Below are 26,582 nucleotides of genomic sequence, written 5' to 3'. Positions count from 1 at the left end.
TATCTATCTATCTATCTATCTATCTATCTATCTATCTATCTATCTATCTATCTATCAATCTATCTAAGTATCTATATCTTTACCTATGTGTATATATCTATATTTATACATATAGTATGTCTATATCAATATCTATCTCTATAGGCAGATATCAATATATACAGATAGATAATTATATTTCAACATGACGGTTTCCTTTATAATCATATGTAATTTATTTTATGTATTTACGACCATTATACTCTGAAGGATTTATGAAGCAGCCAAAGGGATTCATGACACAAAAAAGGTTAAGAGCACCACTGTATATGTTCAGTTTGATTCTTTCATTAATGTCAATGAAATAGTGAATGTGATTATTCTATCTTGACTAAATGAAGTTGACCACATTGCTTCATAATATTTCTAAATTCATCTAAAAGTGGTTGGTTAGAAGCTGCTGTGTTTGAACATAGTTTACTTTTCACAGCACCCTCTCAGGTAGAAAACTAATAATATATCCATTAGACATAGTGGAAAATTTCATTACTAGACGGTGTTAACAATTCTTGCCGTCACTTGAGTCTGAGATAAAAAATTTCAGATTATTAGGCCTCTTGATCTATATTCAGAAGGTTCAACAAGCTACAAAAATAGAAAGTAAGTTCAGCTCTGCAAAATGTTTTAGTAGCCTTCATAACTTTCATTTTGTCCTATCTGTGTTAGTATTATAGTGCTGGTGCATAGGCTAACATGTTAAACTCAAAGCTTCCTAGTATTCTAAGCCGTATTTTAGAATCTAATTTACTGGAAGACTGATTTCTTTTGGGCCTAGCCAAATTTCCTTCAGGTAGGCCTGTGCTAACATGAATGGCTGAGAACAGTATCTTTTCAGGGCGGGCTGATTTTATCTGTGGCCCAGGGTCATGTGAGAATTCTTTTTATTCAGTCACTCCTTCCCAGGCACAGTTCTAGTTTCCCTGGAGGCCTTTTGTGTTTTATGTAGATGACCCCCCAAACTACTTCTGAGCCTTTCTCTCTCACTCCGCCCCCACACTGAGAACAAAGGAAAGAAACAAATTTATTTTGTTTTATTGCTTAAAGAAAGACCCAGGCCTATGGGCTTTACTTAGATACCAAAAGATCAAAAGTTAGAGGGGGAAAAAAACAAAACAAAAAGTACCAGGGCACTGATCACTTGCTGGAAAGTTTGTTTTACTTCAGCAAGGCATTTTCACTTTAACATTAATATTTGAGTGAATGATTCTGATCTACTGGCTCAATAGATCAGATAAATCTGATCATTTTTCAAGGTTTTCTACTTAATGTGGCAAATTCTTCCTGTGAAGAATTTCATAGACTCAGTTTCCCAGAATTGCTCTTCATAAACTGCTGAGAGAGCCACCTGTCCTAGACATGATGGCTAGTGCTAGTCTCATGAGATTTGGAAAGACTGGGGTTCAAATACTGCCTCTGAATCTTGCTGGTCATGTGAGTATGGGAAAGTCGTTTAATATCAGTGCCCCAGGCTACTCTTCCCCATCCCCCCTTTCTTTTCTTCCTTCTTCCTCTCCTCCCCCCTTTCTCTTTCCTTATCTCTCCTCTCTCCCCTTTTAGGAGATCCCTACAATAATGAAATCACAGTCTCATTAAAAAAAACAAACAAATCCTCCATTTCCAAACAAAAAATAAGCATTGGTCCCCTCACTATAATCTGATCCTGAAAGGTTCAAAGTACAGTCTCTTTGCAGCTCAAGGTTCTTTCTATTAATTATTTTTAAAAAGGCAGAATCTATATCCTCTGATAGAAACTTGCAGGATCAGAGATTCAGAGACTACTAGAGCTGAGCTAAGACAATCTCATTTTATGAAGGATAAAACAGGCACCTACAGGAGAAGTGATTTGTGTGCCTAGTAGTTACTTGCCTAAAGTGCTTGAGGATCCTTCAAGTTTTTTCTCTTAGGGCAAATTTCTTGCCCTCAAGCTAGACTAGTTAACATTTATTAATTTGACTAGTAAATCTTTATATCAAGTATAAAGGTCAGCTACAATGTATCCTCTGTCTAGAGTTATCATATATGAATTACTGATGTCATCTTCTGACAAAATTGCAAGTTTTTCAAGGGTTTCTGCCTATAACAACTTCATTTCTAATTAATTCACTTTCATTTCTAATCCCCCAAGTCCTTACTCCCCATTCAGTGCTTACAAACACACAAAAAATAATAAACCCTGACCTGAGGTGCATATAGCTTGTTTGTACATAGTTATTTTCATATTTTCTCCCTAATTAGATTGCTAGTTTCTTGAGAGCAGGAACTGTCTTTTACCTTTCTTTGTATCCCTAGCACTTAGCACGGTACCTGGCATATAGTAGGAGCTGAATAAATGTTTATTGACTGACTGACCAAAATGTAATGAAAAAAGTTCCTTTAAAAAGTCAGGATCATTGATGTTTCCTTTAGAGAATGATTTCTGGTAGAGTAGAAAGAATATTGGATTTAGAGGCAGAGAATCTGAGTTCAAATCTGGGGATTTACTACTTGTTTGATCCTAGACAAGACAGTTTACATCACTGGGTATCGGTTTCCTCATCTGTAAGATGAGATGGGTGGGCTAATCTCCACGGTTCTTTCTAGTTCTAAAAATTATGTCCTATGTATTGTCATATAATGTATAATGAAAAGGTGATTCTCTGAGAAATTTAATACACAAATATTTGTGTGTTGCAAGGAGGGAGGGAGAAAGAGCGAGAGCAAGAGAGAGAGAGAGAGAGAGAGAGAGAGAGATGTTCTGTAGAAAGGGTGACAATGTTCTGCAGTCCTACTTTCCTTTTAAATTCTATGCTATGGATTCTGTCCACTACAGCTGTGATTCACTCAAATGCTTTGGTAGAGTGACATAGCACATCAGAAATTACAAACAAAATTTCTAAATTAAGAAAGTCCAAGCTACCTTGAAAGACATTCATTACAGTAAATTTTTTTCTTGGGTGTGGACCCTGTTACTTAAAAGGAGACTAGAAGAGTTACACTATAGGAGAGGAGTTTGTCAGACTTGTTTTTCCTCCTAATCTGCCAACATGTTTGAATTGGGCGGGAAGTAAAGCAACTCCTCAGAGGAAGCCCAACATCTGTATCTTGTCAGATGAGGTAAATTGTACTTTTACCTTTTCCTTGAGAGGCTAGGCTGAATTTTTGGCTTCCAATTAAAGGGTGGAGGGAGAGAAAGCAAGGTGGGCCAGACACTTCTTTTTCTATTTTAGATATTAACTCAGCATGTTACACCTAGAATAAAGGTTAGTCATAATTAATTGGTTGTTAGAGCCTGACAAGAAGTTCTCTTAAAAAGACTCATTGTAATGATGTCACAGTGATGATTAAGGCCACCTTGATTGGTTGAAGATGTTATCAAATGCAAAATAAGTGTAAGAACCATCCTTTCATTCAACAAACATTTATTAAACACCCATTGAGTGCAAAGCACCCTGCTAAGTCATCAGTGACCTACTATAGCCTTTCAGGTTACATTTCTGAAGGATGATACAACTTTTTTTTTTTCCCGGGAATTTGTGTTGGTAGAAAAGAGAGAATGATGGTAGTTGACAAAACCCCATGATAGAACCTACTGAGGGCAGAAGAAATTATAGTGACTATTTTGGTACCTTCTGCTTTGTAAACTTCAAAGTTTAAATATAAATGTGATTATTTTCTTACAATATCGGTTACTGCTACACAATTTTGAAAAGCAAATGGTATATTTTGGAGTATGGGATAAGACTGATTTCTTTGAGAAGATAAACAACGTTACATGACATGGTCTCAAGTCTTTTAGAGTCAAATAGCCATTTGGTGATAATAAATAATTTTTATTTCTTTTTCTATTTTCAATTACTTTACTCCCTGAAGAATGTGGCTGCATCTTTTTCTGGGTAGACTTTGCAAATTTACTTTCTTGCTTCTCTGTGTTTTGGACTTCGGCTTAACCCCTTCCAGTTTAAAGCCAGGCGAGTCTCCCTGCTTATCTCCTCGGTTTGCACCAACCCTTCTAAATGAGATATCTTAGCTCTGAGTTTCCCCCCTAGGACCGAACCAAAAAAACTCCGAAAGGGGGAGAAAGGGAAGGATCGGCATTCATTTTATCTTCACTCTTACGACTCTTTCTCTCCCGATCCCGTCCCTCCTCACCAGAAATACGTGTTACCCAATGGACAGGAACAGAATCCTACTTTACTCACACCTGATGAGCCACGTGATTCATTAGTCACCCTTCTCCCCTTTCTGGCTGATGGTTGCAGCCCATTAGAATGTTACCCGGGAATTTAGGGCTCGGCCGCAGGAATGTTTCGGAGTTAGTTGCCTTGTGGGTTCAGTGGGGTTAATGCTGTTGTGGGAGGAGGGGCCTGGGGTGGATCCCCGCGTACTTGGAAATCTCAGTGTTTTAGAGGGTTGGAGCTCACGGGCTTGAGAGCACATCCTTTAGTGGTGAAGGATATTAAGTCGGAGACCAGAAAGAAGAGCCGACGCCTTGTATAAAGCGCTGTGACACACTGTTAAGAGAGGAGCTGGGGTGGCAGGGGGACGAGGATTACCTCGTTCCTTCCCCCGGGAATTCAAGATGCCCGTGAAAGGAGACCGGTTGTTTTCCTACAGGCGAGAGCTGTCAGCCTGGGTCCCTGTGAGTATCTTACATTTGCTTGGGGGCTGGGCCCAGGGTGAGGCGCCTGCTAGGAGAGGCTCTGGCTGAATGTGGAGGGGAGGATTTAGCTCTCTGGCCTCTGCATAGCTGCTCCACAGGTGTCCGAGGCTAGGAGTGTTTTCTGAGGAACATGCAAAACCTTCTTCAGCAAACCCCAGCTCCTCAATGCTGGAAAATTGAAGTTCAGCATTCCCAGAGTCAAAACCATGGGTTACTGCTAACCACTCTTAACTTTGAGGACTGCTACTGCGACTTGGTTTTCCTCATTTTCCGATGCCAGTTGTAGCTCAGGATAAAATTCAGCCACGGTCCACTCTGCCCAGAAACTTAGAAAAAACTATGCCTTGAATCATGGCCCGCTGGGATAGTGCTCTGGGTTGATAATGCTCCGAAGTACCCTCAGTTGTGGTCAGTTTCTGTCCAGCCTCGGAGGGGTGGAGAGGCAGTGAAAAATCAGATGTGTTTAAGTAAGCTATCCTATCAAGGCCTTTAAAGAGAAAGGTGTTTGAAACCATTCTGTCTCTTTAAAACATCCCACCCCCCAAAAAAGGTTGCTTTTGAAGTAAATCCAAATTGTTTTGAAGAGGGCAAGGGGTGGAGTTTATCAAAGAGTGTTGGATCAAGAAATAAATACTTCTTTGCCCTTGTATCAGCCTTGCCGTTGAATACTTAAATAAGTTTTATGTGAAGTTTCTTTTTCTTCTTTCTTTCTTTTTTTTTAATCTGTTAGTTTCAGTGGTGAGCACTCTGGGATCTCTACTATAGTTTTAACTTTCTTAAAATGTTCAGGAATTTGGGAGTGGTTAGCTCTAGGGTTTGGTAATGGAATATGCAGCCCTTTGCCTCTGTTTTCATTTCAGAACTTAGACTTACTTTTTTAACACTCTGGCAGCTGTTTGGCTTATGTGATGTTGGCGGTTTCTTTGCAGTGCTTAGCGGACAGTTGCCACCTCACAGAAACCAACATTGCAATTGGTTCATTCGGGGTTGGTACGGTAGGGGAATTGAAAATCCAGGCAGAGATGTGAAGGGAAGAATAATCCTAAAACTATCGGACTACTGGCCTCTTCACTAAATGATTTATCTTCCCTTTAGTCATAGAACGTTTCATATCACTTCTCAGCCCCCAGACCTTCTGTGGCCTTTTTGACCGAAGATTAAAGATCAATTTCCTCTGCTGGGTATTTCCCTTGAAAGTATGTGGGGTCACCTGTATTTTGTGAGACTGTACCATATAAAAATATGTTGGGAATTCACCCCCACTTTCTTACCAGATCCTTCTTGTATGGGTCATTTGAGGTGCTCCACAATCTGGTACCACCCTCCCTTTCCAGCCCTATCTCATATTACTGCCCTCTACTCTTCAGTCATACTGAACCACTCTTTGTCCCTCAAATACATCCTGTATTTCCTCCAGTCTTCCATTATGGAACTTCTTATCGTTGAAATATACTGCCATCCCCATTTCTGTTGAATTCCTACTCATCTTTTTAAAGTCTGTTTCAAGTGCCAACTCTTTGATGAAGCCTCTAATCTCCCTCCTCTTCAGTGAATAAAAACCCCATCAGAACTTGTTGGCACTTTATTTGGGATCTCTCTTATCTTTTTATGGATACTTCTTATATTTGACATTGCCTTCATTTCATCAAGTTGGCACAGTGAATACAACTCTAGACCTGGAGTCAGGAAGACCTTATTTCAAATTCGGCCTTACTTTAGGCAAATCACTTAACCTCTGTTTGCCTCAGTTTCCTCATCTCTAAAATGGGAATAATAACAATACCTACCTCCTAGGGTTGTTGTGAGGATTAAATGAGATAATAATTGTCAAATGCCTGGCACATGAAAAGGGCTGTATAAATGTTAACTGCTTTTATTGTTATTATTATTATTTCTGCATCTGCCTTTTTCTGCTTCCCCAGGAAGACAACCCTTGTAACAAAAAAATCAAAAAGAGAAATAGTTTAGTAAAACCAACCCATCAACTGTTTGACAATGTGTGTAGTATTCCATATCTATTGTGCCATCTCCTATCTTTGTAAAAAAGGGAGGTCTGTTTTCTCAACTGTGCTGGAGCCATGCTTGGTCAACATGTCTACGTAACATTCAATTTGTTTTATTTTTTTCTATTTACAGCCTTATAGCCATTGTATATTTTATTTTTCTGGTTCTGCTTCCTTCACTCTGCATCATTTCAAGTAACTCTTTCCCTGCTTTTCTGAATTCCTAATGTCCATTGTTGTTCCATTACATTCATGTACCTTAATTTGTTTTCTCATTGCTCAACTGATAGGCACCTACTTTGCTTCCAGTTCCTTGTTACCACAAAAAAGTGTTGCTGTGAGTATTGTGGTGTATGTGGAACTTCTATTTCTGTCTTCTACCTCTTTGGAATACATGTCTGATAGTAAGATTTCTGAATCAAAACCTTTTAATCCCTTTTTGATTCTTTCCAGAATCATTGGACCATTTTACTATATCACCACAGTTTAAGAAAGGGATCCTGCAGGAGGTGGAATTTGAGCTAAGTCTGAAAGGAAGCCAAAAAAACCGAGAGGAAAAGGTGGGGAGGGAGAACATTCTAGACATGATGGAGAATGGCCAGTGCAGAGGGATAAAGATAGGAGATGGAGTATTGTGTGAGAGGAACAGCAGGTAGTGAGTCCTTGGAATGGGGAGTAAAGTGTAAGAAGATTGGAAAGTTTAGGAAGGGACTAGGTTGTGAAGGGCTCTCAAAGTTAGATAGGATTTTATATTTGACCCTGGAGCTAATAAGTTTTGGGGCTTATTGAATAGGGGGTTGATAGGGTCAGACCTGCCCCTTAGGAAAATCATTTTGGTAGCTAAGTGGAGGATGGATTGGGGAAGGGAGAGATTTGAGGCAGGGAGACCAACCTGAAGGCCATTGCAGTACTTATAGAGTGAGGTGATGAGGCTTATACCAAGTGGTAGCTGTATAAGTAGAAAGAAGGGGATACTTAGATGTTTTGAAGGTAGAAATGACAAAACTAGAGAACACACAGATCATGTAGTCTAAATGCTGTAGACATTTAATAATATTTATTGACATAATTAATCTTCTCAGATTGATCCCAGTCTGGATTGATAGATCTGTGGGAAGATCACTATCCTTGCCAATTCTCTCAATTAGTTTTGAGATGATGTGACAGTCTGGCTTTGTATCATCTTTGCTGGGGAAATGAGTTTTTTCCAAATGGAAGATTAAAGGCTCCATATAGCCTAAGAGGATGACAATTTTATTTGCTCATCCATTTAGTCAACAAATAGTTATTGAGTATCTGCTAATCTGAAAAATATGGGATTAATGACTAGAAAGATAGTTGGAGACCTGATTTTTGGAGGGCCTTGAATTTTAGGCAAGGAATGAACATTATGCCTTAGTTTCATTTTATTATATGGTGAAAACAATACTTAAACATAATGAAAAAAATTTAAAAATTATTCCAACACATTAGTAATTTTAAGCATAAGTTATTTATTGTAGAAGTTGATGCTTTTATCTAAAATGAGATATTTATCTAAACTTCTAAAGTGATTTGTTTAAATTTAAAAAAAAAAACCACTTGGCCACAGGATTAAATGACAGAGATAAAAGTAGAACTGAGATCTCCTTTGCCTTAGTTCTGTAATCTTAATTTTCCCTGTATAATATTTTTAAAAATAGATTTTTATCAAGCACTCATTTTAAGTTACCATTTCAAGGAAATTTAGCTCCCTAACAAGGCCTCAATCCTATGAAATATATTTTAATGCTACTCTTGAATTACCACACCATTAATCATTTCTTTTTTCCTTTCAGAACTTCTTCATTAAACTGTTGAAAAGATACATTTTTAAGGGTAAAATATTTTGAAAAACAGGAGAAAGGTAGATTCACTAGTATGCTGTTGCACTAATTTTCTAGTGTGACTCTCAGAGGGTTAAAGAAGATGAATTTCTACACCTTGGCAGAAAATAACATTTGCACTCAATTCATCATTTATTTATTCAACTTTTGCCACAGTTGTTTGGACAATGATAAGAGGTTGTTCCAGTCCTTCAGCCTTATCAAATGCTAGAGTTTTTAAGGTTTGAGAGTGTGAGAACTTCTGAAAGAACTGAATAAGCTGAATCCATGAATTCAGATTTGAATTTAGTATAATTCTCTCCCTTTAAAAAATGCATGGGGGGAAGCTAGGTGGCGCAGTGGATAGAGCTCCAGCCTTGGAGTCAGGAGGACCTGAGTTCAAATCCAGCCTCAGACACTTGACACTTACATTTGCTAGCTGTGTCACCTTGGGCAAGTCACTTAACCCCAATTGCCTCACCTAAAAAAAGCAAAAAAAAAAAAAATGAGTGCTAAAAGTTTATATTAGAAAGCTGCTAAGGGATTGAAGCTATGTAGAATTCTATGTTCACTACAGACCAAATATTTTATTCTGCATTTTAATATTTAATTTGTGGGGAAATTATACACACGTGTATATGAGGAGAAAAAGATGTCTGGAGAAATGGTAGTTCATGGGGCAGCTAGGTGGTGCAGTGGATAGAGGCCCACCCTTGGAGTCAGAAGGTCCTGAGTTCAAATGTGACCCCAGACGCTTGATACTTACTAGTTGTGTGAGACCCTGGGCAAGTCACTTAACCCTGATTGCCTCATCAAAAAAAAAAAAAGGTAGTTCATGCTGGGACCTTTTTGTATGTTTTAAAGAAGAAAGGGGAGGCCACCACCTCGGTTATAGTGATGAAGTCATAGTACCTCTCAGGGGAGACAGTGAAATATAGCACAGTGTTGGGCACATAGTAGTCGCTTCATAAATGTTTAGTGACTATGACAGGGGAAGAGTAATGAATTTGGACTTAGAGGACTCAGGCTCAAATCTGAACTTTGACAATGCCTTTTGGGACCCTGAATTAATTGATCAATAAACATTTATTATTTTTTTTTAATTTTTAGGCAATTGGGGTTAAGTGACTTGCCCAGGGTCATACAGCTAATAAGTGTCAAGTGTTTGGTTTGAGGCTTGATTTGAACTCAAGTCCTCCTGACTTCAGGGCTGGTGCTCAATCCACTGCTCCACCTAGCTGCCCCCTCAATAAACATTTATTAAGCACCTACTGTGCCAAGTGCTGTGTATACATAAAAAAGAGAGAGAAAGAAAAAGACAGTCCCTTCCCTCAAGGATTCATAATCCAATGGAGGAGTACAACAAATAAAAAGAAGCTGGAAAAGGTGGGGGGCTGATAGGGGATGACATGGGGAAGGTACTCCCAGGAGGTGGGGATAGTGGGAAAGAAGCCCCAGAGTAATACAGACAGAGGAGAAATGAGATGTTCTGAATTGAGTTCTATTCTTAAATGGAGGTTTTGGAGTTCATGGCCCCACCCTCCATTCACAGGGACAGAGCCTGGTGATGAGGTGAAGTAATACCATGGCTGATGTGGTCTTGCTGGATGGTGAGAAGAAAAGAAGGTGAATTTTTATTTATCCAGGTTGAGAGCTAGGTGATAGCTGTCCATTCCAGGTGTGACCTCACAAGTTTAAGTATTCTGAAAAGCAGCAGGCTGTGGTGGAGAGAACCTTTGACTCAAGTATGTTCTTGTTGGGGCTTTCACAACCTATGTAAGCCTTGGTGTCTTCCTGTCAAGTGACGATGGTCTTCCTGCCCTTTCCATCTCTCAGGATAGTTGTGACCAATAATGAATTATACTTTCTGTAGCCCTTGAAGGTTTATAAAATATTTTATAATACTTCTGTGGGACACACACACATGTATAAATGTATATATCATATTTTTACATATAAACACATAGTTTTTTATATACACGTAGACATGTACACCCATGCATACATGTGTCTATGTATATGTGTATTACATATATGTTATTATTATATCCATTTGACAGGAGAGAAAATTTAAGCCTAGTGTGTTTAAGTAGTGACTTGTTCAAGGTCACATGACTATTAAGTGTCAAGTCATGGACAGAACCCAAGTCTCTGGACGAAATTCAAGTAGTTCCACATTGCCTATTAATTGGAGGAGATAATAGATCTCAGATCAAAGAAGATAATGCACTTTGTAAACTGTAGGTTGCTATTTAAGTAAGTTATGTAGGCCTATTTTTTTTCTTCTCCCAAACTCAATTAGTAGTTTCAGTACCTATTATACACAAGACCCTTGTGTTTAATTAGGGAGGAATCTTCTTCATTTCTTAACTATATCCTCAAGACATTGAAATACAGAATGATTTCTTGGTATTCAGTAAACTCAGAGATTGAATTTATCTGAGTATTGAGTTTGATTGTAGACTGTCTCACCTGCCCTTTTGTTCAGTTTTTCTCAAATGGAAATGATTACACTGTCTATTTAGATCTTTGATAAAGTTGTTGCTAAGATACTATTCTTTGAGAGATCTGAGTTCTAATCCCAGTACTGTCACTGAGAAAATAGATAAGCTTTTATTTTGATTAAATTTTATTTTTTTAAATTGATGAATACCCACTTTCCCTTCTTCTCACTTTCTTCTCCTTTCTCCTATTGAGAAAGAAAGAAAAACAAGACCCTTATTATGAATATATATATATATATATATATATATATATATATATATATATAGGCACATATACAGTGAAAACAAATTCTGGCATTGGTCACGTACCCTCAAACTTTCTCTGTTTGCTCCCTTAAGTCCACCACTGTTCTGTCAGGAGGTGGATAGTATGTTTTTCATGAGTTCTCTGGAATCATGGCTGGTCATTGTATTGGTCAGAGTTCCTAAGACTTTAAAAGTTGGTTATTTTATGAAATTATTGTTGATGTATAAATTGTTCTCCTGGTTCTGCTCATTTCACTCTGCATCAGTTTATGCAACTTTTCCCAGGTTTCTCAGAAACTATCCCTTTCATCATTTCTTACAGCATAGTATTCCATATACCACAACTTGTTCAACCATTCTCCATTTTATGAGCATCCCCTCAGAGAAACTAGGTAAACTTAGGGAAGTTATTTTACTTCAGTAAGCCTCGTTTGTTTAGATGAATTCTCGTTCCTTCGAATTCTACCTTCACATTTTTCTGTGTTGATCCAGTTTAGAATGTCTTTTTGGTGTATGTGTGTATGACATTTCTGGCATTATTAGAGTGATAAAAGTCAGGGAGAAAATAACATTATTGAAGGGTTATTATTTTAGAATCATATGAAATAATTTACTTATGCTGTGATATTTCAGAAGATTGTAGACAGCAAAACAAGTTTAAATGGACATGCATTTAGTTTTTGAAAAGATTTTGGTTTTTAAAAATTTGGCTGTTTGAGAAATCCATTTTTAAAAAATGTGCTTTTTATTGGCCCTCGTTAGTTTTTACCAAGAGTAAGTCATTTCCACATGAGTAAATTTTACTAAAGGAAGAAATACTGAATATTAGACAACTTACTCTAGTTACTTGGTCTACCCATTGAGAGGTAGGATCCCTTTTCATGATAACATAATAGAAAATATAAAAATTGCTAAGACTTTCCTTTTAGACAAAAAAAATATTCTACATATGTTTTGGGCACATAATGAGAAATCCTTCTAGGAATCCAAATTTTGTGTGTATGAGGAGAAGGAACTCCTGGGTGTGGAAAGTCCCACACCCCCATTCAGATGGACAACTAACTTCATTAATTGGATTGGCCCATGATTACAGAGCAAGTATACCAGAGGCACTAACTCTGTGACCCTACATTTCAGCACACATGGCAACTTTGAAATGATAGTGCAGACCAGTTGCCCATCTGCATTGGTAGAGGTTGTTGTCTCTTTTGGAGTTCCTATACCAATAAAATCACAAGTCTGTGTCCTCCTTCCTCCCTCCCCCCCAAATACTTTTTTTATAAATTCAGTTTTAGCTCCAGGTTCAGCTCTGAAATTTTTCTCTTTCTGCCAAGTATAATTCAAAAAGGTATTTGCTTACTCCTATAAAAACGCTGATGCCAAGATGAATTATACCACTTTCTATCCTTTGCTAGCTTGAATCACTGTGTTGGACCAAACCATCTGACTTCATTTGATGAGGTATAATTAACATCCTATATCAAACTGTGAAAAGTCTTAAAGAATTAGCCTTTAAAAAACACATACACATAGACATACACACACAGACACATGTACACATATAAATATTTATATAAACAGTATAATTTACGAATTGGTTAAGTATTTCCCAGTTTGAGCGGCATTGTAAAATATATTCAGAATGTCTGTAGGAAAAGAGGTCTGGACCAACATAAATAATAACTATGTCTCAATGCCTAGTAGGCATCGTATATAAAAACCAGGAACTAAGTCGAAGATCTTGTATGAATTTTGAGGTCTACAAAGGAAAATGCATTCTCATCCAAGCCTAGATTATTGATTGTTGTTTTTGTTTATGAGTGCCAGTTACTGTATTGTACTAATTAATAAACTGTTATTAAGGACTTCTAAATTATCATAAAAGACATTATTGAGGAAACATGATTGTAGATGAAAATGAGTCATCCATGGAGGGAATTAAGGAAACGCAAACTGATGGTTTCAGAAATAAGGTGGCCTGAGATGAAAAAAAAGTAATTCCAAAATATCCCATTGCATTGGGTGGAACCTCTTTTGGAGATTTATGGACCAGAATCTTCATTGGATAAGTTGTGGAAGGATTGTAATTTGCATAAGCAGAGAGGCCTACCAAAATGACACTGTTTTAGGTCCATTGTAAATCAAAGGAAAATCCTCGTAAAGAAGAAAATGAATGTTTACTAGGTCAAAGGTGGCATTTTGTTTATAGGAGCTAGCTGATGCAATCAGAAAAGCTCTTTTGTAAGGTGTGAGACATTAAAAACAAGAGAATCTCCCTCTTGCCTTTAAGTAAGGTTATTGAGAAAACACCTCATTGTGCAAGAGGGCTATGTTAATATTTTGTAAACTGTGACCGTAATTCACATACTGTTGACTATCCTCTCTTCTGTAGATACTCTTTCGTCTCTGGCTTTACTGCTTTTCCTGTCTCTGGATTCTTATTTTCTCTGACTACTCCCCATGCTCTTTTGTTGAATCATCATCGACATCCTGTCCCCTTAATACAGGTGTCCTCCAGGGCTCTCAGTCCTAGGCCCTTTTCTTTCTCTTTACTCCTTTAGTGACCTCATCATTTCCCGTGGGTTTAATTATTACCTGTATGCAACTGACTCTAGATATCTATGCATCTCCACCCCTAGTCTGTCTCTTGAACATCAGTCTCTCACTGCCAACTGACTTTTGGACATTTTGAAATGGTTATCTTTTAGGTATCTCAAATTCAAGTCCAAAACAGAACTTTGTTATCTTTCCCCCCAAACCCACAACTCTCCTTTATTTCTCTATTTCTGTCTAGGGCATGAGTTCTAAACCTGGGGTCCATAAACTTGCCTTTAAAAATTCTTTTGATAACTGAATTTCAGTGTAATTGATGCCTTTTGTAATGAATCTTATATTCTATTTTATGCATTTAAAAATCTTGTTCTGAAGAAGGGCTCTATAGATTTCGCCAGACTACCAAAAGTGTACATGACCAAAAAGAAAAAGTTCAGAACCCCTGGTATAAGGTATCACCTATCTTTCCAGTCACCAAGGTTCTATTTAAACCCTAGAGTCTTTCTTGATTCCTCACTTTCTCTAATCCTAATTCCCATATCCAGTCAAGTGCCAAATTTTTTTTTTTGGTTGTTCCTCTGCACCATTTTTCAAATCAGTCATTTCTTTTTACTCACAAAGCCACCACCATTATCAGTCTGCCTGACTGGAGTTTCCTCTAATTCCAGTGCATTTTTTCCTCCACACAGCTGTCAAATCAATAATCCAGAATCACAGATCTAATCATGTCATTCATCCCACTGCTTATACTCCTATGGCTCCCTATTCCCTCTAATGTCAAATACAAACTCTTCTGTTTAGCATTTCAAGATCTTTATTACCTATCCCTAACTTAAATTTTCAGGATTATTTTTTTTTAATTTTCAGGATTATTAATATCACTTTCTTTCACACACTCTTCAGTTCAGCCAAACATACCTTTTTGCTTTTCCTCACACATGGCATTCCTTTTTTTTTTTCCCATTTCTATGACTTTTGCATAGGCTAGAATACACTTGCTCGGCCTCTTAGAATAGCTAATTTCCTTCAAAACTCAGCTCAAGGGCCCCCTCCTTTATGAGACCTTTCCTGGTTCCCCTGCCTCCAGCTACTACTGGCTCCCAAAATTACCTTGAATTTGTGTATCTTTTTTTTTTACATGCTTACATATACATACATTCTGTCAGGCTAATAGAATGTTAAGTTCTTGATGGGCAGGACTATTTTTGTATTTTTGTATTGTATTTTTGCTGTGCCTCACAAACCCTGGCACATGGACTTAATTATGTTTTTTATTAAGTCCACACTAATTAGTAACAATTAACAATCCTTTTTGGTTGATTGATGCCAAGTTTATCAAGTGATTCCAAGCACCTCAGTACCAATTATACTGAGGTATATTTTTAGGAAAACAATCCAGTTTTAGTACATGAATGAGTAAGTTCTTGAATATTTTTGAAAAAATAAATGAACTGTGGTTGGCTAGTGTGAGAGAACTCACTAAATATGCTGGTTTTTTAAAAGGAATCTGTATGTATTTCATATGGCTGTTACATCATTAGCACCAAATGGAAGACTGATGACTTTGGGGAACTAGATTAATAAAATTTGTATAGTGGAATATTGTTTTCTGTAGAGATGGTTTTACATATTTATGTTACTTTTAAAAATCATGTTTGTGCAACATGGTGGTGAAGATGGCTGTCCTTGTCCAAGAACTTAACATATAGGAAGACCTGGGTTCAGGTGTTACTTCTGATATTAAATTGTGTGATGCTGGAACAGTCAGGATTCTGATTACTCCTAGGTAACCCTATGCCTTTAAATTACAGAAGAGTAATTCAGAGAAGGGAATTTTCACACAGGGATCACAGGTATGAACCTGTGAGCAAACAAACAAAGTAAAACGTGGAAATAATTTTTTAAGAATTTATGTTAACTTTTCTAAGATGCTGTTCTGCTAGGCACGGTGGTACATGTCTGTAATCCCTGTTTTTCTTGGGGAGGCTGTAGTTGGGGAATCTCTGGAGCTCAGGAGTTCTGAGCTACAGTAGGGCTAAAGCTGATCAGCTGCCTGCTTGAATTCCTAACTATAATGATGAATCTCAGGGAGCTGGATGCCTGTAGGCTGCCTAGAGGGAAGAACCAGCCCTGGTCAGAAGTGAAGCAGGTCAGAGCCTCCTGGTTGATCAGTGGCTGCTGCACTTTCAGCCTGGGTAAACTGCGGACACTCTCTCGGCCTTCTCTCTCCTCCCCTCCCTCCCACTTAGGTGATACTATTTTGTATATCATTAATACAGGTGCTATGGTTTTTGAATTTAGCCTCCTTCCTACCCCACCTTGGAACTTCTATCTGGGGAAATTTTAGTTTTTGGTTTGTTCCAAGAAGGCATTCTGAGTGAGCAGTATTGCTGTGTCTGTTTAGCTGGGAAAAGCAATGGGAAGATGCATTATTCAGTTACGGTTTAAATAATGTACCAGTGCTGTGTGTTATGTGTCCTTTTAGGCCTTCCGTATCTGGTCAGTGACCATGGACATTTCACACAGCCTTTTGATAAAATGCTTTCTGCTAATTCCTTCTCCACTCTTCCCCTTCCCTCAGTGAAACTTTTAAGCATTTTGGGAGCCTACCAATTTTCCCATCTTTTTTTCCATACACTTATCTCTCACAGAACCACCTTGTCTCCAGTCCTGCCTTAGAAAGAGGCTGTTCTAATCAAGTTGAAGAGTGTTGTTGATGTTTTGGTTTTGTTTTTTGTTTTTGTTTTTTTGTCCTTGGGCCCTTCACATGACTCAAGTTAAGCCTATTGGTTTCTCTTGCAAAGCTGCATTGTTCCCAGACTAATGCAAAATAACTCACTGTCTTTTATTCCTCAGTACAACTCCAGATGAGCTTCTTTTCATGGTTTTGCCTTACTTTCAGGCAGGTCTGTTCAGTGTCTGTGTGTGTTTTAGGGTTGTGGAGAGATGTATGTTTTGGCCTCAAGGGTGAAGAAACCAGGGTGAATTCATCTTACTAAAGTACTTTGAGATTTCCCAGAAGTAGCACTGGTAACATTTGTTTGTTCCTTTTCTTCTGGTGTTTTACAGCAAGGATTCTTAATCTGGGTCTGTGACCTTTAAAAAAATATAAATTTTGATAACTATTTCATTTGATTGCTTTACTTTGTAGTTGTATGTATTTTATTTTGTGCTTTTAAAAATATCATGCTGACAAGGGGTCCTGTCAGGAATGGTGAGTTTTTGTTTGTTTCAGAGGAAGCTAGGTGGCACAGTGAATAGAATTCTGGACATGGGAATCAAGAAGACCTCAGTTAAGATGCAGCCTCAAATACTTATGTCACTGTATGACTCTGGGCAAGTCACCTATCTTCTCTGCCTCGATTTCCTCAACTCTACTTCCCCAGGGTTGTTTTGAGGATAAAATTAAATAGTATTTCTGAAGTATTTTGTTTGAAGTGCTATATGAATACTAGTTATTATTAAGGAAAGGAAGAAGTTGTATTTTGTATTTGATGACATTTTCAAATTAGAAGGTTATGAATTTTGTTTATAAATCAATGAAAAAAGATAGAATGCAAAGAACATTGGATTTAAATTCAGAAAGCCTGGGTTTCAATCCTTGTTCTGCTGCTTATTACTTATGTGATAGTGGGCAAATTACTCAATCTTTGTGAACCTTAATTTCTTCATTTGTAAAATAAGAAAGTTGGTCCATTTGTAAAGTCTCTTCCAGCTCTACATCTATGATCCTATGATTAGGTGAATTACAGTGGAATCTAGTTGCCATTTAAAATGTGCTTTCTCTAAGAAAATGTTCTTTCCAATTGGGGAAGCCCCTTATCACCTATAGAGGACATTTTTCCTTCTGAGTCACAGGCTGTTGTGAAAAGGAAGAGATGGCAGCTTATAATTAGAAGGGGGCTAGGGCTTCCATGATGGCAGCTTTGGAATGGATATGGGGTATTTGGCTATAGTGGGGAAAACTTGAGAGTCAGAAGACAGCAGATTTTAGTAAAATTTTGCCATCAACACAAAGTCATTTCAGCTCATTGGGCCTCTTAAAAAAATCATCTGTAACATAAATAAGTCAGATTAGATGACATCCAAAGTCATGAGATATTAGAATTAGAGAATTTTAGGGACTTTAGAGGCTATCCATTGTCCAACCCTTTTATTTAATTTTAAAGGAAATCCAGACTCGGAGAAAGATCAAATGACTGGTGCAAGATCATAGAATAATGCAAACATTTATTAAGTGCCACTCCAGGCTATGCCTACAGATATTAAGAGCCAGGGATGGGATTTGAATTGAGATCATTTATTTCTCTTACAAGATTTATTATGTGGAATGATGTTATTTTGGATTTTTCACCTTGAACCTGGGAGTTACTAACTCAAGATAATTTGAAGCTGGCATTAAAACAAAAATCTGATGTTTAGCTTTTTGTTCTCAAAGTGAATTGTTGTGTTTTTAAATACTTTTTTTTTTATAAATTTATAACTCTAGTGAAATATAGGTGAAACAAGTTTGTTTATAAAATGCATGGGAATCTAAAACCAGTAGAAAGAGACCTAACAGGCGGAATAGTAAGACTAAGGAATTGTCTTCAAAGTTATAAATCTAGACTTTTTTCCAGTTAAGATAAAAAATGTAAATATTCTGAGGTGCCTTTACTGCTGTTTCCATTAAGATGTTTTGTAGAATTTAATGAAGGCAGCCAAATGATTACCAAAAAACATCTTTCTATTTTGTGTTTTATGTCTTTTGGCCCTAGTAAGCAGTTAGGGGATGATGTAAAAAGCTGGCTTAGAGATGGGAATAAAGAGAACTTTTTTTTTTCATTTTTTTTTTTATCTTTTTGACCTCCCACACATCTTTCTACAGATGAAATGGAAAGAGATTGGATTTTTATCAAGTATTTTCTGCATCTACTCTTTTGTTGATCAGTACACTCTAATCTAACTTCACGTTTGGTAGTGGTGCCTGTTCTAGTCCTGGTTTCTATTCTCAGATTTTAAAGTTAATAAACTACAATATCATTAGGTTTTTCTAAAATTAATTTTGGTGGAATATCTTAAAAGCGGATTTTTGTTATTGTTTGTTTTTTTGGCTTCAGAACTTCAGGAAATCCCTTCTCGAAACAATTATCCTGCCACAGTGACTCAATTTGATTTTTCCCCCCTCAGGGATCTTAACATTGTTATAAATCTTCTAGAAAAGAAATCTCCCAGAAAAAGAAAGTGGCTAAGTAGCTTACTGAAAATAAAGATATGCTTTAATTTTAAAGCATTTTAAAAAATATTCCTGAGACCTCCTTAGAGAAAAAATTAGCAAAGATAGAATGGCATCTATTCCAGGTGGCAGTTATAATTAGGTCCAGAGCTAAAATTTCAAAAAACCATCTCTTTCCATAGCAGCTAATGAGATTTAGCTGATAAGCAGGGAGTTGGCTAAACCCAAATGTGCTGGAAATCCATTGACAGAAGCCCTGCTTTATCTTTTTTCCCCCAAGACCCATGCAATCAGCCAGTGCTAACAATGGCCACACAAATAGTTTACAGTGGTTGATACAATAGACAAAGCGTCCCTTGTTTAGAGAGTTGAAAATAGAGCAGAAGCAAGGCTTCTTAAGGTTGTTGTCCAGATTAACCTGTTTGGCAAAATCTCTAGTTTTAATGTTTCAGGTAACTATAAATATTTTGAAACCCCAGAAAGGGAAGTATCTAGCTTCTTTTACTTATTTTTCCTAGGGAGATTTCTATTTTTATTTCCTGGACAGCATCTTCAGACTTTATGATCAAGTTATCTGTGAAGGGTTTGACTGAGTTAATGTCTCACCCAAAGCGGTGGCATGTAGAGGAGTGGTTGAAATTCTGTTATCCTCCTTAAACATTAACTTTTAGATCCCCAATTAGTGATTAGGTTCTTTTTATAGAATTTTGTTCAGTTTTGTGACATATAGGCTGCTGTCTTTCTCTCCCCACCCCACCCCCTTCAAACATGAGTTTACAGCACTCTCTTTAAAGATAATTTAGACCCACCCAAATTTCCAAGCCTTCTGCTTATGATTTACTACTTATACAGGAAATATAAATTGGCAATGTTTGTTCTATTTATTATTGTTACATAGAGTACTCAGTTCTTCACATAAAATTTCTTGTCTATTAATAGAAATAGAATAGAGGGTAGAAGAATTGTTAATGTGGAAAAAAATGTAACTTGGCTGAATAGGGAACTCAAACCTACAATCTGTTTGAACTGACTGGATTGTTATTCCAGCAATGAATTATTTCTCCCTCTCCTCACCCTCAATGGAAAAAAAAAAAAAAAGAAGAAGAAATCATCCCCTTAACTTACAACCATAGAGAGTAACTAGGCTTACTTTGGTTTTATATATGTGGGACAATGATTTATGCAATAATGTGAAAAATCACAGCGTTCCAGTTCCAAAGTCACAGAAAATATAGCTCCACACAGTCTAAAGCTAATGATAATTAATGACATTTCTCTTTCCTTCTTTTTTTGACTAATCTCAATTAAAGATATGTATTGGTTGGAAGCCAACTCCAGACCAAGGATTTCCCTAGGTCATCTGCAAATATATTTAAGGTAGTTCTTTGTCATTGGGGCAGATAGGTGGTATAGTAGATAGAACATTGGACTTGGAATCAGAAACACCTGAGTTCAAATCCAGCCTCAGACGTTTCCTAGCTGTGTGACCCTGGGCAAGTCACTTAACTCTATTTGTCTCAGTTTCCTCATTCATAAAATGAGCTGGAGCAGGAAATGGTAAACCACTCCAGTATCTCTGCCAAGAAAACCTCAAATGGGGTCATGAAGAGTTGGACATGACTGAAATGACTGCACAACAACAAAATAAGCAATTATATCAACAAATCTTTGTGGTGAGAAAAGGATGATTTAGTTAGTAGTCTTTAGTACTATTTACTAACTTCAAACAACCACAAAATCAGAGTTTGAGAACAGGGCTCTAGACTGGCTATTTCAGGAATTTGGAGTTTAGTCATGAGGGCACACTGGCTTTGTGAGAAAAGATTGGTACTCTTTCAAGTATCCTTTGCAAGGAGTCTCATGCAAGAAGAAAAAAATGGCTCATCTTCTCTCCGGGCACTATTTTTAGCCTTATTCAAAATCAAACCTTGTACTGTTATTCATAAGTTAAACAGAGAGCATCAGTATAGCAGATTGTATCAAGGCAAGCCAATTCACTTTCCTTTCCAATGGTCCCATTCTCTTCATACTAGCTAACTAGCATTTACTAGTGCTTTTTAAGTTTTTTAAAATGCCTTACAAATATCTCATCTTATAACAACCCTGGGGAGAAAGTATTGTGATTATTCCCATTTTACAGATGAAGAAGTTGAGGAAAGCAGAGGTTAAGTGACTTGCCCAGAGTTAAGCTAGTAAGTGTCTGAGGTCACATTTAAACTCAGGTCTTCCTGATTCCCAGTCCAGTGCTCTATCCAGATCCAGCTGCCTTTAGCTAACTAACCCTCCTCAAGTAAAATGCATTGAGAAAGACTTGAACATTTCTGCACTTTAATGTTTTTTTCTATAATATGCATAGAGTGCTTTACAAATCTAAAAGAGCTATATACATACCAGCTATTATTATTAGTTAGTTACTATTAATTCCTGATGACCCAAAATACAACTTTCATAAATTTTCAGAGCAGTTTAATAGATGCTTACTCTAACTTTCATTTTCCATGAATCCTTATTTTTCACCCTGTTTTGTCATTAGAAGAACCTGTGATTAATACACTTGTAATAAAAGAATTTTGTTCTAGAGGTTGTAATCCTTTGCTTTAACTGTAATGTGATTTTTTTTATTAAAAAGAAACTAGTGAAAATATTTTTCAAGTTATTAAAACAAATTCTGTGGTTGTATTGGAATTAAACAATCAACAAATATTTATTAAACACTTAATATGTTCCAGGCACTGCCCTGGGCCTAGTTTGGGATATAACAATGAATGAAACAATCCTTACTCATAAGATATGGTCTTTAACACATTCAAATAGTAATTTTTAAAAATGAGATTCATTTATCATGAAATAAGGGGGAAAATAAGTTTTAAAAATAATTATGTTAAACTATTTAAGACTTAGATTTTGACTATATGAATTCTTATACATTTTAGAGTGTAATAACTGAGTCTTTCCTGAATCATACAGCAAGATAATGTATGAGGGGGATGGGGTTTTATTTTTAGGAGCTAAAATATTATAGCCAGGGTCACAAAACCTGAATGGTATGTTACTGCATATCACAGAAAAGGTAATTATAGGAATCCTTGCTAAGAAGAATTTTTCTGTCGATTTTCAGCACTACTTATAACTTTTTTCAGTTGGTATGATATGCTTCTATAGTCTTTAATTACAATAAAAATTATAAGAATTAGCATTACCCAGCATTAGTGGTAAAAACTAGTTATATTTACATTTTCTCTTGTCATTACTATCAGTAATATAATTCAGAAGAAAAGAGTTTTAGAGTTGGAAGGCTAATTTTAGTAATCAGCTGATTCCCCAGAAATAATCCATACTACATGTCCAATACATGGCAACCTAGACTTTTCTTAATTCTCCAGTGAATGGGAATCCTTATCTTTAGCCCAACATGAACACTTTGCTATCTGTACAAAGTGAGTTTAATGTACTGTCCTTATATGAAGATGACACTATAGAGTTTTATATATTTTATATATTGTATATTTTACATATACAGAGTTTCTGTCAATAGGGCAGTTGCTTTGGGTAGTTGTGGTGATAGTAGGAAGACTTAGTTTGCCAAGTATCAGCATGAATTCAACCCCCTGAGGCCCTCAGCTTGTCAGCTGAAAAATGGAGTAAACATATAAAATGGTATTCTTGAAAAAGATGACTTGAGGTAATGTATATGGAAGTATTTCATAGTCTTTATTTTGGTGAATTTCTGACTTCATTGGGTGAGTTTTTTTTCTATACCTTTTCATCAGTTCTTACTCTTGTCTTTACTCAATGCACTCAATATAGCACAGCATCTCTTTGTTCTGCATTTTCTGTTTCCCTCTGTTGTCAGTCTTAGTGCATCATTGGCCCACTTCCTTTTCTGGTCCCAAGTAACCTCAGTATCATCTAAATCATTTCTACAATCAAAGTCATCACTGGGTAAATACATTGCAAACTGGAGACAGTACAATGGATAGAGTTTAGGCTTGGAATCAGGAAAACCAGAGATCAAATGTTACTTCCTGACATTAGCTGTGTGAGGAGACAAGACACTTAATCCCTCTTAACCTCAGTTTCCCCATCATTTAAATAGATAATAATAGTACTTACCCATAAGGGTTGTTGAGAGGATAAAATGAGATGACATATGTAAAATGCTTTGCAAACCTATGTTACTTATGTCCACCATGCATCTTTCCATTGTCTCTTGTATCATTTGGAATCTATAATTCTATACAAATGCAAGGAATTGTTTGTAGGAAACAATTAAACAGTTGTTTAAACTGTTAAAACAGTTTTTGACTAAAGCCCAATTTCTTCTGTATAAAAATCTTAATTGGCCTATCTGGGGCCATGATATCAGCCTTAGTATTATGAACCACCAGGAAACACCCTTGAATCACATTCATTGTTTCAGGTGAGACTCTTTTTCAATCTCTTGCACAAAAGAACAGAATCATTTATTTCTCCTTAGGCTACCTCACTAGGAAGGTATGACCACGGAGACAATTGAAGGGGGGGGCAAGGAAGGAATTAGGAAGATTATGAATTGCACATAGTAATTAGTTGCTGGTGATCTAACCCTTAGTGCAAACCATGAATAGATACCTTTTTTTTAATGAGTCTCATTATTAGTTTTTATATTTTAATCTACAATGGATCACATTTCTAAATATAAATAAGACAGCTTTCTTAAACTCTTTGAGATACATAATATAGATATTATCCTTTTACAAGGGAGAACACTGAGACTGAGGAATTAGATGACTTCTCCAGAGTCACATAGTTAGGTATGTCTGTCAGAGCTAGAATTTGAATCTAGTTTCTTCATTCCAGATTCAGTTTTCCTTCCACTAACTGGAATTGACCTTAAAGGGGGTCTTGTACAGTTTCCTCCACCTTAAAAAACTGACAAAACTAATACCTAGAGAGATTTAATGACATGCCCAAAGACATGTTTAAGTTATGGAATCTGAGATAGAACCTATAGCTCCTTTCTTCCTGTCTGATGATGGATGCCTCCAGCTCCTAAACAAGTGTCCATTATCAACAAGCATTAAGCATCTCTTATGTTTAGGCACTGAGGGCTCCAAAAATAGAACAGTCATCGTATTCAAGTTGCTTATAAATTGTCATGGGGGTTATAACAGATATGTGTATACACACATATGTAGATTATAAGGTGATTTGAGGAAGGATAGTGCACTGAGGGGTCCAGGGAGGTGACAGCTGAATAATGGTCCAGTCAAACTGATGTACTTGCTGGCTCCTCATACGTGACACTGTATCTCCCATACGTATGCCTTTGTGCTAGCTGTCTCCTATGCCTGGAATATACTCCTTCCTCACCTCTAGGAATTCTTGATTTTTTTTTTTTTTTTTTGCAAGACTCAGCTTCAGCACCACCTGCCTTTTAGTCAATCAACAAGCCTTTATTAAATGCTCACTTGTGTGTCAGAAGTTGTGCTGGAGATAACCCCCCCCCCCCCCGCCAAAAGTGAGAGTCTCTGCCCTCAAGAGCTTATGTTCTAATGGGGTAGGCATGTAATCACAGATCTGTTAGGAAGAGGAACAGTGCTTTTCCCACCTACCGTAATGGTTAGTGTAATACAGGGTTCAGTTTCAGTGCTAGTCCCTCCCTGTCTGCCTATGGCACTTCCTCACAAGCAGATATTGGACAACTCCCAACTTGTTTATGACATGAATTTAAATAAATTCCTCTCCACATATTCTGTGGTATAATGAGTCCAGTTTTGAACTTAGGAAGACCTGGGTTTGTATCCTGCCACTAACTTTTACTAGCTCTGTGACCATGAACAGGTCAGTTGATCAGTTTCCTTATCTGTAAAATGAGGGTAATCACAACACCTAGATCATAGAATTACTATGAGGCTCAAATGAGATATATGTAAAGTACTTTGTAGATCTCTTCAGTGCTGTATGTGTGCATGCGCACATGGGTGCATGTGTGTATGTGTACATGCACATGGTGCTAAAGGTCTTACTAACGGTCTACCCCTGTCTCATCACTATATAAAGGGGAGCTCAGGTTCTTGAAGGCTATGCTGACAGAGTGAAAGCGATGGCAGGTCCTATCAAGCTGGGAGGGGAAATCCATGTAGGAACATTGAAAGACCAGCCAAGACCTTCTGGAAAATGGTTAACACCAGAGGCTTGGACATAAGCAAGCAACACATAATACCATGTATTAAAGTGTGGATGGGTTTGCAATTTGTTGGTGGAGAAATTATACACAATGATGAAATCACAGGTGTTTTGAATTATATAAGTATATTGATCTCATCTGACTTAAATATTCAGGGATGAAAGTTCTAATATCCTCAGCAAAGGGACCCAACCTGTCTATGACATTGTAGAGCAGTCCTAGAAAAGCATAGAGAGGTTAAGAAACTTACTCAAGGCGGGGAATCTAGGTGGCACAGTGGATAGAGTACCGACCCTGAAGTCAGGAGGACCTGAGTTCAAATCCAGCCTCAGACCAAACACTTGGCACTTAGTAGATGTGTGACCCTGGGCAAGTCACTTAACCCCAACTGCCTACACAAAAAAAAGAAAAAAAAAAGAAACTTACTCAAGGTCACAGATTTAAATCTAAGTTTTCCTGACTCTAAGCCCCAGGATGCCTTCCATTACGTAGACCCCGACTCCTTTTCTTAAATATTTTTAGAACAGCTGAAGAATGCAACTTTACTGATATATCTAGTAAATTAAGAGCATGTAGACTTTACAGTACAGTCAGTCCCATATTTACAAACACTATTTTTGCCATTGAGAAGGAAAGGAGGAAGAGGAAAAATTAGAAATTTGGCTCAGAAAGAAGCTCCTGAAAACCTAGAACTTAGAGGAATTGAAGGGAAGACAGAGGTAGAGAGGTACACTTTCTAAAAAATCTTTTGTTTTTACACTGGCTACCTTTTTTATTTAAAGTTTGTTATATTTACTGAAATTTAACCAATTAGATAAAGCCTCTTGGGACATAGGTTATTTTGTATCATAATAGTCATAACATAATGTTTATGTCTCTTCTTCCTATTCCTGTGACCTCCATGAAGTCAATGAGTTGATTTTTTTTTTTCTGGGTTGATCTTATCTAAACTTTGTATCTCTCTCAGGGGTTATTTTATAAATGTATATTCGGTTTTAAGGTGTGAGTCATTCACACCTTAGTATGAATTAGTTTGAATTTGATTAGCACTTTCCTCCTACGGGGGGGGGGGGGGAGGGGGGGGGGGGGGGGGGGGGGGGACTTAGTAGTCTCAGGAAGCTAGGAGGCTTACTGGATATAGCACTGGACTTGCAATCATGAAGACCTGAGTTCAAATCTAGCCTTGGACACCTATCACCCTGGACAAGTCACTTAACCTCACTTAACTTCGATTTCCTCATCTGTAAAATGAGGATAATATAGCATCTGCTTCCTGGGATCATTATGAAGACATAATGAGATAATATTTGTAAGGTGCTTTGCAAGGCTTGTTATTAATTAGCAATGCTGATTGTATATAGGAACTTTGG

The 26,582-nt window shown here is 37.1% G+C and overlaps 1 protein-coding gene across 6 annotated transcripts in view; it reads left to right on the top strand.

Annotated features, from left to right (window-relative positions):
- Positions 1-26,582, top strand: part of TJP2 (tight junction protein 2) — a 156,486-nt gene that overhangs the window by 45,665 nt on the left and 84,239 nt on the right. For 2 of the 6 annotated variants that reach the window (XM_027839259.1, XM_027839258.1), the window contains exon 1: positions 4,342-4,657. The exons of 2 other annotated variants lie outside the window; for them this stretch is intronic. In XM_027839259.1, coding sequence (XP_027695060.1) covers positions 4,598-4,657 — 60 coding nt within the window. In that variant the 5' untranslated portion in view covers positions 4,342-4,597. Of the gene's footprint in view, positions 1-4,341; positions 4,658-26,582 lie in introns of those variants that run through there. 2 more of the 6 variants (XR_003567069.1, XM_027839257.1) reach the window with 1 other exon arrangement.

Source organism: Vombatus ursinus, unplaced genomic scaffold (assembly GCF_900497805.2).
Source record: "Vombatus ursinus unplaced genomic scaffold, bare-nosed wombat genome assembly UNPS02014832.1, whole genome shotgun sequence".
Lineage (NCBI taxonomy): Eukaryota > Metazoa > Chordata > Mammalia > Diprotodontia > Vombatidae > Vombatus > Vombatus ursinus.
The sequence above is the reverse complement of the archived record's forward strand: the minus strand, read 5'-3'. Positions and strand labels throughout refer to the sequence as shown.